Source organism: Rattus norvegicus, chromosome 4 (genome assembly GCF_021556685.1).
Source record: "Rattus norvegicus strain SHRSP/BbbUtx chromosome 4, alternate assembly SHRSP_T2T, whole genome shotgun sequence".
NCBI classification, from domain to species: Eukaryota; Metazoa; Chordata; class Mammalia; order Rodentia; family Muridae; genus Rattus; species Rattus norvegicus.
In genome coordinates, this window is record NC_141537.1 from 42,319,252 (window position 1) to 42,332,085 (window position 12,834).

At 37.8% G+C, this 12,834-nt stretch overlaps 1 protein-coding gene across 1 annotated transcript in view; it reads right to left on the bottom strand.

The window, feature by feature from the left end:
* Positions 1–12,834, bottom strand: part of Vwde (von Willebrand factor D and EGF domains) — a 75,539-nt gene that overhangs the window by 54,460 nt on the left and 8,245 nt on the right. The window contains exons 2-3 of the mRNA XM_087659536.1: positions 10,158–10,389; positions 5,553–5,618 (exon numbers count right to left, since the gene is read on the bottom strand). Coding sequence (XP_087515662.1) covers positions 5,553–5,618; positions 10,158–10,389 — 298 coding nt within the window. The remainder of the gene's footprint in view (positions 1–5,552; positions 5,619–10,157; positions 10,390–12,834) is intronic.

The following is a 12,834-nucleotide window of genomic DNA, read 5'->3' on the forward strand; positions in this document are numbered from 1 at the left end:
GGGCCAGTAAATATATTCAACAAAATTATAGAAGAAAACTTCCATAACCTAAAGAAAGAGATGCCCATAAACATACAAGAAGCCTACAGAACTCCAAATAGTTGAACCAGAAGAGAAATTCCTTCCATCTCATAATAGTTTTATAAAACACCAAATGCACAAAACAAAGAAAGAATATTAAAAGCAGTAAGGGAAAAAGGTCAAGTGACATATAAAGGCAAACCTACAAGAATTACACCAGACTTCTCATCAGACACTACCAAAGAAGCCAGAAGATCCTAGACAGATATCATACAGACGCTAAGAGAACACAAACGCCAGCCGAAGTTACTGTATCCAGCAAAAGTTTCAATTAACATAGATGGAGAAACCAAGATATTCCATGACAAAACAAAATTTACACAATATCTTTCTACAAATTCAGGATAATATACGGAAAAATCCAACACAAGGAGAGAAATTACACTGTACAGAAAGGAAGAATATAATTTCCTTGCAATGAAACCAAAAGAGAGAAAAACAAACATAATTCCACCTTTAACAACGAAAATAACTGAAAGCAACATTCAGTATTCCTTAATATCTCTCAACATCAATGGACTCAATTCCCCCAATAAAAAGACATATACTAACAAACTGGATACATAAAGAGGACCCAACATTTTGCTGCATGCAGGAAACACACCTGAGAGACAAAGACAGATACTACCTCAGAGTAAATGGCTGGAAATCAACTTTCCAAGAAAATGGCCTGAAGAATCAAGCTAGAGTTGCCATTCTAATATCAAATAAAATTGACTTTCAACGAAAAAGTCATTAAAAAAGATCAGGAAGGACACTTCATATTCATCAAAGGAAAAATGCACCTAGATGAACTCTCAAGCCTAAGTATCTATGCTCCAAATGCATGGGCACCTACATACATAAAAGAAACCTTACTAAAGCTCAAAGTACACATTGCACCTCACATAATAATAGTAGGAGATTTCAACACCCCACTCTCATCAATGGAAACAGAAATTAAAGAGAGGGAGAGAAACTAACAGAAGTTATGAATCAAATGGATTTAACAAATACTTATAGAACATTCCATCCTAAAACAAAAGGATATATCTTCTTCTCAGCACCTCATGGAACCTTCTTCAAAATTGACCATATAATCGGTCACAAAACAGGCCTTGACAGATACAGGAAGATAGAAATAATCTCATGCATCCTATCAGATCAACATGCACTAAAACTGGTCTTCAATAACAATAATAATGACAGAAAGCCCACACATACATGGAAGTTGAACAATGCTCTACTCAATGACAACTTGGTCAATGAAGAAATAATGAAAGAAATTAAAGACTTCTTAAAAGTTAATGAAAATGAAGATACAACATTCCCGAAATTATGGGACACAATGAAAGTGGTAATAAAAGGAAAACTCATAGCTCTGAGTGCCTGCAAAAAGAAACAGGAGAGAGAGCATATGTCAGCAGCTTGACAGCGCACCTAAAAGCACTAGAACAAAAAGAAATAAATACACCCAGAAGGAGTAGAAGGAAGGAAAAAAATCAAACTCAAAGTTGAAATCAACTGAATAGAAATGAAAAGGACTATACACAGAATCAACAAAATCAGGAGCTGGTTCTTTGAGAAAATCAACAAAGATAGGTAAACCCTTAGCCAGACTAACCAGTGGTCACAGAGAATGTATCCAAATTATCAAAATCAGAAATGAAAAGGGAGACATAACAGCAGATTCTGAAGAAATTAAAAAAAATTATCAGATCCTACTACAAAAGCCTATATTCAACAAAACTGACAAAACTAGAGGGAATGGACATTTTTTTAGACAGATACTAGGTACCAAAGTTAAATCAGGAATAAATAAATCATCTAAACAACCCCATAACTCCTAAGGAAATAGAAGCAGTTATTAAAATTCTCCCAACCAAAAAGAGCCCAGGTCCTGATGGGTTCAGTGCAGAATTCTATCAGACCTTCATAGAAGACCTCACACCAATACTATCCAAACTATTCCACAAAATTGAAACAGATGGAGCACTATCAAATTCCTTCTATGAAGCCACAATTACTCTTATACCAAAAGCACACAAAGACTCAACAAAGAAAGAGAACTTCAGAACAATTTCCCTTATGAATATTGATGCAAAAATACTCAATAAAATTCTTGCAAAACAATCCCAAGAACACATCAAAATGGTCATCCATCATGGTCAAGTAGGCTTCATCCTAGGGATGCAGGGATAGTATAATATACGAAAATCCATCAATGTTATCCACTATATAAACAAACTCAAAGATAAGAACCACATGATCATTTCATTAGATGCTGAGAAAGCATTTGACAAAATTCAACACCCCTTCATGATAAAAGTCCTGGAAAGATCAGGATTTCAAGGCCCATATCTAAACATAGTAAAGGCAATATACTGCAAACCAGTAGCTGACATTAAACTAAATGGAGAGAAACTTGAAGCAATTCCACCAAACTCAGGGACTAGACAAGGCTGCCCATTTATTCAATATAGTACTCGAAGTCTAGTTGGAGCAATCAGACAGCAAAAGGCGGTCAACGGGATACAAATTGGAAGGGAAGAAATCCAAATATCGCTATTTGCAGATGATATGATAGTGTACTTAAGTAACCCCAAAGGTTCCACCAGAGAACTACTTCACCTGATAACCAACTTCAGCAAAGTTTCGGGGTATAAAATTAACTGAAAGAAATCAGTAGCCTTCCTCTACTCAAAGGATAAACAGGCTGAGAAAGAAATTAAGGAAATGATGAAAGACCACTGGGGTGGGGAAGACCCCCACTCAAATCTCGAGACAACGCAACCCCCAAGAACTCATGAGAAACTGGTCTTGATGTAATGAACAAGAGGTGTACTTGAGGAACCAGAGCTCTGGGGACAACACGTATCTTACACAGGAGACAGAGGAGTTGACCCCGAGCCCAATTAGGGGAAGGTATTTATAGGGAAAATTACATAGGTAGTTGGCAACAGTTACACAAAGCAATTTCATTGGTTTGTAACTTGGGCTCAGTTCAACTCTAGACCACCCTGCTTCTGGGGCAAGCTGACCCTAATTCTCATTTTTCTCAGGACAGTTGAGTCAGGCCTTATTGAGGTCAGATGGTTTGTGGTGACTATAGCCAGGCTACATCCCCAAAACATGTTATGTTTTTCTTTGTTGTGAGGTGCACTTGTTTTCACAGCAAGGTCAGCGGGAGATAGTTTAAAATCTTTATTCTTTCAATGACACCCTTCAAAATAGTCCCAAATAATATCAAATATCTTGGTCTGACTTTAACCAAGAAAGTGAAATATTGGTATGAAGAGAACTTCAAGTCTCTGAAGCAAGAAATTGAGGAAGATCTCAGAAGATGGAAAGATCTTCCATGCTCAAGGATTGGCAGGATTAATATAGTAAAGATGGCCATTTTATCAAAAACAACCTATAGATTCAGTGCAATCCCCATTAAAATTCCTACTCAATTCTTTATAGAGATAGAAAGAGCAATTTGCAAATTAATTTAGAATAACAAAAAACCCAGGATAGTGAAAACTATACTCAACAATAGAAGAACTTCTGGAGGAATCACCATCCCTGACTTCAAGCAGTATTACAGAGCAATAGTCATACAAACTGCATGGTATTGGTACAGAGGCAGGCAAATAGATCAGTGGAACAGAATTAAAGACCCAGAAATGAACCCACACACCTATGGTCACTTGATTTTTGACAAAGGAGTCAAAACCATCCAAAGGAAAAAAGATAGCATTTTCAGCAAATGGTGCTGGTTCAACTGGAGGTCAACATGTAGAAGAATGCAAATTGATCCATGCTTATCACCATGTTCAGAGCTTAAGTCCAACTGGATCAAGGACCTCCACATCAAACCAGACACACTCTAACTAATAGAAGATAAAGTGGGGAAGAGTCTCAAACACATGGGCACTGGGGAAAATTTCCTGAACAAAATACTAATGACTCATGCTCTAAGATCAAGAATCGACAAATGGGATCTCATAAAACTGCAAAGCTTCTGTAAGGCAAAGGACACTGTCATTAGGAAAAAACAGCAACCAACAGATTGGGGAAAGATCTTTACCAATCCTACAACTGATAGAGGGCTAATATCCAAAATATACAAATAACTCAAGAAGTTAGACTCCAGAGCGCCAAATAGCCCTATTAAAAATGGAGCACAGAGCTAAACAAAACATTCTCAGCTGAGGTTTATGGAATGGCCAAAAAGCACCTAAAGAAATGTTCAACATTCTTAATCATCAGGGAAGTGCAAATCAAAACAACCCTGAGATTCCACCTCACACCAGTCAGAGTGGCTAAGATAAAAAACTCAGGTGACAGCAGATGTTGTCGAGGATGTGGAGAAAGAGGAACACTTATCTGTTGTTGGTGGGACTGCAAACTGGTACAACCACTCTGAAAATCAGTCTGGAGTTTCCTTAGAAAATTGGACATTTCACTACCTGAGGACCCAGCTCTGCCTCTCTTGGGCATATACCCAAAGATGCTCCAACATACAACAAAGACATATGCTCCACTATGTTCATAGCAGCCTTATTTATAGTAGCCAGAAGCTGGAAAGAACCCAGATGCCCTTCAACAGAGGAATGGATTAAAAAAATGTGGTACATCTACACAATGGAGTACTACTCAGCTATCAAAAACAATGACTTCATAAAATTCATAGGCAAATGGATGGAACTAAAAAATATCCTTAGTGAGGTAACTCAATCACAAAAAAACACACTTGGTATTCACTCATTGATAAGTGGATATTAGCCCAAAAGCTCGAATTACCCAAGGTGCAATCCACAGACCACAGGAAGCTCAAGAAGAAGGATGACCAAAATGCAGATGCTCAAACTCCTTCATAAAAGGGGAAAATATCCAAGGGAGGGGATATGGGAGCAAAGTTTAGAGCAGCTACTTAAGGAATGGCCATTCAGAGCCTGCCCCACATGCGGCCCATATATGTACAGCCACCAAAATAAGATTGATGAAGCTAAAAAATGCAAGCTGAAAGGGACCGGATATAGATCTCTCCTGAGAGACACATCCAGAGCATGTCCAATACAGAGGTCAATACTAGCAGCAAACCACCAAACTGAGAATAGGATCCCCTTTGAGGGAATTAGAGGAAAGATTGAAAGAGCTGAAGGAGCTTGCAACCCCATTAAAACAACAATGCCAACCAACCATAGCTTCCAGGCACTAAACCACTACCCAAAGACTGTACATGGACTGACCCAGGGCTCCAACTGCATATGTAGCAGAGAATAGCCTTGTTGGGACACCAGTAGAAGGGGAAGTCCTTGGTCCTGCACAGTGCAGGGGAATATTGGGGAGTCGTAAAAGGGATGGTTGTGGGGAATATCCATATATGGGAGGGGGAGGAAATGGGGACTTATGGACAGAAAACCGGGAAGGGGAATAACATTTGAAATGTAAATAAAGAAATATACTTAATAAAAAATTTAAAAAATAAACAATGTAATACACACCAATACAGCCACCTCCAATTTCTGTTTCTCCAGGGCCACACGTGTGTAACTTCACATCAGAAATAGCTGCAAAAATTTAAGGTTTGCATTTTTATTTAAATCATAAAATTGTTCTTATTTTTACCATAAATGTGTAAATCCGCATATAGCTAAGAAGTGGTCTTGGAAAAATACATTTTCATCTGAGTTTAGGATGTAGTTGCTCTCTCTGGGATTTTTTTTTATAAGAATTTTCCTCCTTTAAGGATAAGATCAAACAGAAAATCGATGGGCAGGGACTGTAGTTTGAAATACTTGTAGCTTTCTTATCTTCTTCGGCATCTTCACTAGTAAACATCAGAACATTGATAATTCCAAATGTTTGGGCTGCAGGAGTGCAAAGTGATACAGTCACTTTGAAGGACAATTTTGCATTCTTGTATGATACTAAATACACTCTTACCATAATGCTGCCACTTTTCTTCCGAATAACAGCTATATTCATAATTTTCCATTTTATAGAGATTTTATGCACACAATGATTTTGGTTTCTTGGCCAAGAAGAATTTTATGGCTGGGTCATAATATTTTTATCCTCAATCTAGGGTTTTACTTATTAGCTCAGGCTGGCTGGGAACTTACTGTGTAACCCAAACTCAAATTAATAAACTTTGTGTCACCCCAGCCTCCCAAGGCCTAGGTTTTCACCTTAAAGCTTCCAAGACTTTTAGGAATAATGTTTTCTCTTGTGTGTCTGGCTTTGGTCGTTTTGAGTAGCCCTGGCTTCTCAGAAGCTTAGCTCTATTCCCTCAGGACAAGAGATTTCTCTTCATTTATTCACAAGATTTTTCGTGAAATTATTATTTTCACAATATGTTTGGAAAGTACCCACTCAAACTGGTCTGGTTCCTGGATGAAGTAGTACGGAATTAGAAATATAACTTCTTGAATGCAAATAGAGCCTACTTTTAAGTGATTGTGGCTGGGTGCCCATTTTAGGTAATTTAAATAGTTCATCTGGGATACCAAAGTAATAATAGAATTGTTCATAACTGTACCTTTGTCTTTGTTCTCATATTATCTATATTATCTCTGAAATATTTTTCTGGGTTCTTTACCTTTACTTTTACTTTACTTGTTTCCTTCTATTGAAAATGAATTTTTCTCATACAATATATCCTGACTATAGTTTCCCTTTCACTGCTTCTCCCAGTTCCACCCCACATTTTCTCCATTCCAGATCCACTCCCCTTTTGTCTCTCATTAGAAAGGAACAGCCTTCTAAGCTTATTAGAGCTAATAATTAGCTTCTAAGAGCTAATAATCAAACATTACAAAATAAAATACGATATGATGAAGCAAAAAGTTGGACACAGCAACCCAGCAGGAGGATGAGAGTCCCGAGAGCAGAAACCAGAATCAGAGATCAATTCATACTCCCAATTCGGAATCTCATAAAAACACTCAACAGCACTCAACAGAGGGACCTGGTGCAGACCCATTTAGACCCTGTGTTTGCTGCTTCGGTCTCTGTGAGCTCATCTGTGTCTTGTTTCAATTGCCTCCCTAATATTCTTTCTCTCTCCCACTCTCTTCCTCCCCAACCCTCTTTCTACTTGTGTGTTCCTAGAGAACGAATCTTTCAGCATACAGTCTACCACCTGCTCTACACAGCTGGTCCCCATGTGGTCTTTTCTAAACCGTATTTACGGGTAAAGAATCGTAGCTTTCACTAAACTATTAAAAGAATTATATTTTAATTGATTAAATTGTCTGTTGTTTATGTGAATTACAGTTTATTGACTTCTATTCTGTCCATTCTTTCGCCTTATTGTTCTGATTCTCATTTACATTTCTTTTCATCTCTAAATTTGTAAGTACTTACTTGAGATACTTAATTTGCAAATTTTCGTTATATAAAATAAATGTTCAATCAATACTAATTTTAATTAACTTCATTTAAAAATTTTTTGGTTTTCTTATTATGGGCCCAGGATGATGTGTATCTTTGTAAATATGTACATCCACTTACTAAGAATGTTTGTTTGTGAAAGTCTCTTTGATCAAATTGCTTGACACCATTGCTCTTTGCTTAAGCTGGCTTCATTTTATTACTCAGAGTGGTCGATGATATGCAATCTAATTGGAGGCTTATCTGTTTCTCCTTGAATATAAGATCCACTAGTTTTGTATCACACAGTGTGCATCTGGTTGTGGTTCAGTCTCTTGAATTGCTATATCCTGCTATAGAACTAGCTATCTTAAGAGTCTTTACTCTCTACTTTCTTCAAATGTATTGTTGCCACTCTTCAACTTTTTAATTTGTGTTACATGGTTAGAATTGCTATCCCATGTCCCTTGAACTCATTATATTTTTATATGTCATGTGACTTTTTCCACAGCTTTTTGCCAGAAGTTTTCTTAGTTTTTCAACCTAATCTCATAATATAGTGCAGAACTTCCTGAAGATGGCACTAGTGCCATGGCCTAGAAGCCTTCCTGTGCTCTCCCTTCCTCATGGGCCCCCAACATTTCTGCTGTGCTTTCACTCTAAGCCTGTCCCCTGAGTGTGTGCTGCCTACTGCTGCTTTTAGCTGATACTGACTCACTTGCTCTGACAATAGTCTGTGCACCCTCCAGCTCTCAGTGTCAATGCCATCTGATCTGAAGTGGCTTTCTCTATGGTCTCCAGATTATGAACTACATCCTTCACTTGCCTGCAGCATTCTCTTCTATATAATTCTATGATTAATTGCAATTTGTAAACACATGAATGCCCCATGGAATAATGGATGACTTTAAACTTATCCTCTAACCTATGCTAAGAACATACTTTATTGGTTAGAAGAGAAATATTACTCATATATATATATATATATATATATATATATATATATATATATATATGGGTAATGTATGCATATTTTGTCTGAGAATTGCATGTAAGCTCAGTGTTCCCCTCGCTTTGCCATCAGTACAAGGTATTTCTACCCCTTCCATGCTTCACTATAGAATGAATGCAACAGTGTACAGGAAACTTTCTCCAGGAATAATGCCTTTACCATACAATCCTCCAATTGCATTTTCAATCTTCTTGAAAAGCCCCTAAGGCTTTATACAATGGTTCTAATTCGACCTAAGTTCTTTAATGAACTAAGGTTCCTGGAGTTGTTACCTCTGGCTCTCCGAATTCATCTTCTGGTATGTTCTTCTTACTCTGTTCCCATCATATTTTTCATGTCTGCCTAATTCTCCTCATCCAGATATCTATTCAGACTCATCAGCTGTTTCTAAAGACTTACAAAACTAATTTTCAAAGACAATGTCTTTGTGCTAGTATATGTCTCTTGTAATGCCTGGATTTCTTTAATTAATAAGGCATTAATTTCAAAACAATTTGGTTTTGTTTTTTTACAAATATTTTAGCTTAAAATAATTTTAGATTCACACACATAAATTATAACACAGAAAAATTCCCATATATACCTCTGAGTTATTTTCTTAAAATGTTAGCATATTTTAAGACCAGGATGTATTTGTCAAAATCAGGAAGCTGATCTTAGGACTATATTAGACATAAAACAAACATAATTTCTCCCACTGGCATCCTCTTCTGTCTCAATATCCATTCCAGGAAATTATAGTGCATCACTCACAAAGTTTTTCATCAGTCTACGGGAGAGTTCTTCACTCTTTTCTGGCCCTTGTTTCTTCTGAAACTTATGACTCTCATCTGTTCTCTAGAAGATTACAATTTTCTAGATGCTCATGTTGTCCTCTGGGTCCATTTTTAGGTATGATCAAACATAGCATCAGCAAGTCTTCTTCTATGAAATCACCATTGTGTTTTCTTTTCCATACACTATTACTTGCAAGGTAGCTGTATAGCCCAGATCACAACCAAAATAAAGGAATTTATCCAGGTGGTACAGAAGCTACAAACATGATTTGATATCATTTTGTTTGTTTTTTCTAGTTTTACAGTTTTTGTAGTACTGGAGGTTAAAGCTTTGTAGATCCTAGACAAGCACTCCAACATGCAAGTACATCACAAATACAATCGCAAATTCTTCTTTAGGGAAATTTTGCATGTGGAATATGTATATATTTATTTCTTCTTTGTGAGCTATATCTAGCTTATTTATGACTTCTTTGAGGTATTCTTTTATGGGAGAGATCATACTTATCTTGATTCTTACAGTAACCAACCCCAAGGCCTAAAGTAATTCTTGGCTCAGTATAAATACTCAGTAAATTGCTTATGAAAAATAAAATAATGCAGAAGTCCAATTTTTTATATATATATATTTGCTTGCTATCCATCACGACTTAATTAGAAAGGGAAAGGCCAAGAAGAAACCAAGTTTCTTAAGCAGCTCAGGTGTTAATGTGCAGTAATTCTGCTTTAATACCTTTACAGTAATATTCATTTTTGAGCACTTAAAGAGATTAATACATATTCTAAGCAAACCTAGCCAATTTAATCCAGAAAGTTGTCTTTAATTTATCAATAAAGATAGACCAAGTCTCCTGCTTACGTTAGCTCATGACAGCCTGTTCAGAATACAAATGCACTCACGCACACCTCTACAGTTAGCCTCTCACATTATTAAGATGATCCCCTACCTTCAGCACAGTAGCCCATACATCCCTGAGTGGGCTGCAGTAAGTACACAAAAAAATCACCACAGTTTCTCACAGATACGGGGATTTGAAAGAGGCAGCAGTCCTTTTCAGGGCTAAACAAAAACTGCCAAGTGGCACAAGCGGTCAGTTTCTTGATCTCCCCAGGAAGAGGTAGGGCTTCTGATTCACTCAGAGACAACCAGATGGGGGCCTGAGTTCCACAGTGGTTCATCTTTCATGTCAGAGAAGATAAAAGGTGAAAAGTCACTTAATTTCATACAAATAGGAAAAACTTTACATGTTTTTCTGAATAATTTTCAAAATAGTAAATTATCAATTAGGTTACAAATGAAATAACTTGGGGCTTGAGTTGTAGTTCAGTAGTGAAGAGCACTTTCTGCTCTCCTAGAATATCAGGATTTGGATACAAGCATCCTTAGAGTGGTTCATAGCCATTCGTAACTCCAGATCCGGGAATCTAAACATCCTCTTCTGACTTCTGTGCAACCAAACATGCACATGGTATAAATGCATACATTCAGGCAAAACATGTCCATTTATATATGTATTGTATAAGAAAGTAAGTTTAAAGAACATTAAATGAATATAATATTAATGCTGATTAGCCTGTTCAATGAAAGTATTTTTATTTTATATTTGTATTACAAGTGAGATATTCAACTTCAGATAATTTACAAAGTTAGCTGACATATCAGAAAACAAAGCCAGTTATCTAAATGTATCAATATGTAGCACAGATACCAACTGATCATGAAAATTTTTGACAATCGCTGGAAATAATATATAATTGATATTAATTCAGAGTCAAGATGAAACAAAATCCACAAGAGAAAAAAAGGTATTATTTATGATCTGATACAGAAAAATCATTTAGCAACTTGGAAAAATGGAGTTAAAAAATGTTTGCAGCCTGCTATCATGTAACTCTGGCAAATTAAGCTGTAAAATAGACACACTTTTTAGAATTCCTAAAAGACTCATGACTTTGGACAAGGCACCCGTCATCCTTCTCTGGTACTGAACAGACAGCAGTATATGCTTGAAGAGCTCTGGTGAAGCATAAATGTAAGTGCAGCATCTGTGCAGGAATAACCAATAGTCGTTAACCAGTCACTAATCATGTTATTTCCATATTTAAAAAGAATAATAAAATTATTATGGAAAAGTTAATAACTGTGATTCACTAACAACCATAAAATATAGAATAAATAAGAATTAAATGAGGATCCCGGCCCGCAGCAGCTCTCTACTCCCAGACCCGGTGAGAGAGAGACCCAACCGCCTGGTCAGGTGGGCACTCCTGAGGCTGCAGAGCGGAAGAGACCACCAACACTGCTCACCCCTGCCCACATCCCTGGCCCAAGAGGAAACTGTATAGAGGAGGGCCCAGGAGCAGCAGGACACCTGCCAGAGACACCACCGGACCCTGAAGGAAACAGACCGGATAAACAGTTCTCTGCACCCAAATCCCGTGGGAGGGAGAGCTAAACCTTCAGAGAGGCAGACAAGCCTGGGAAACCAGAAGAGACTGCTCCCTGCACACACATCTCGGACGCCAGAGGAAAAAGCCAAAGACCATCTGGAACCCTGGTGCACTGAAGCTCCCGGAAGGGGCGGCACAGGTCTTCCTGGTTGCTGCCGCTGAAGAGAGCCCCTGGGCAGCACCCCACGAGCGAACCTGAGCCTCGGGACCACAGGTAAGACCAAATTTTCTGCTGCAAGAAAGCTGCCTGGTGAACTCAAGACACAGGCCCACAGGAACAGCTGAAGACCTGTAGAGAGGAAAAACTTCACGCCCGAAAGCAGAACACTCTGTCCCCATAACTGACTGAAAGAGAGGAAAACAGGTCTACAGCACTCCTGACACACAGGCTTATAGGACAGTCTAGCCACTGTCAGAAATAGCAGAACAAAGTAACACTAGAGATAATCTGATGGCGAGAGGCAAGCGCAGGAACCCAAGCAACAGAAACCAAGACTACATGCCATCATCGGAGCCCAATTCTCCCACCAAAACAAACATGGAATATCCAAACACACCAGAAAAGCAAGATCTAGTTTCAAAATCATATTTGATCATGATGCTGGAGGACTTCAAGAAAGACATGAACACACTTAGGGAAGCACAGGAAAACATTAATAAACAAGTAAAAGCCTACAGAGAGGAATCGCAAAAATCCCTGAAAGAATTCCAGGAAAACACAATCAAACAGTTGAAGGAATTAAAAATGGAAATAGAAGCAATCAAGAAAGAACACATGGAAACAACCCTGGATATAGAAAACCAAAAGAAGAGACAAGGAGCTGTAGATACAAGCTTCACCAACAGAATACAAGAGATGGAAGAGAGAATCTCAGGAGCAGAAGATTCCATAGAAATCATTGACTCAACTGTCAAAGATAATGTAAAGCGGAAAAAGCTACTGGTCCAAAACATACAGGAAATCCAGGACTCAATGAGAAGATCAAACCTAAGGATAATAGGTATAGAAGAGAGTGAAGACTCCCAGCTCAAAGGACCAGTAAATATCTTCAACAAAATCATAGAAGAAAACTTCCCTAACCTAAAAAAAGAGATACCCATAGACATACAAGAAGCCTACAGAACTCCAAACAGATTGGACCAGAAAAGAAACACCTCCCGTCACATAATTGT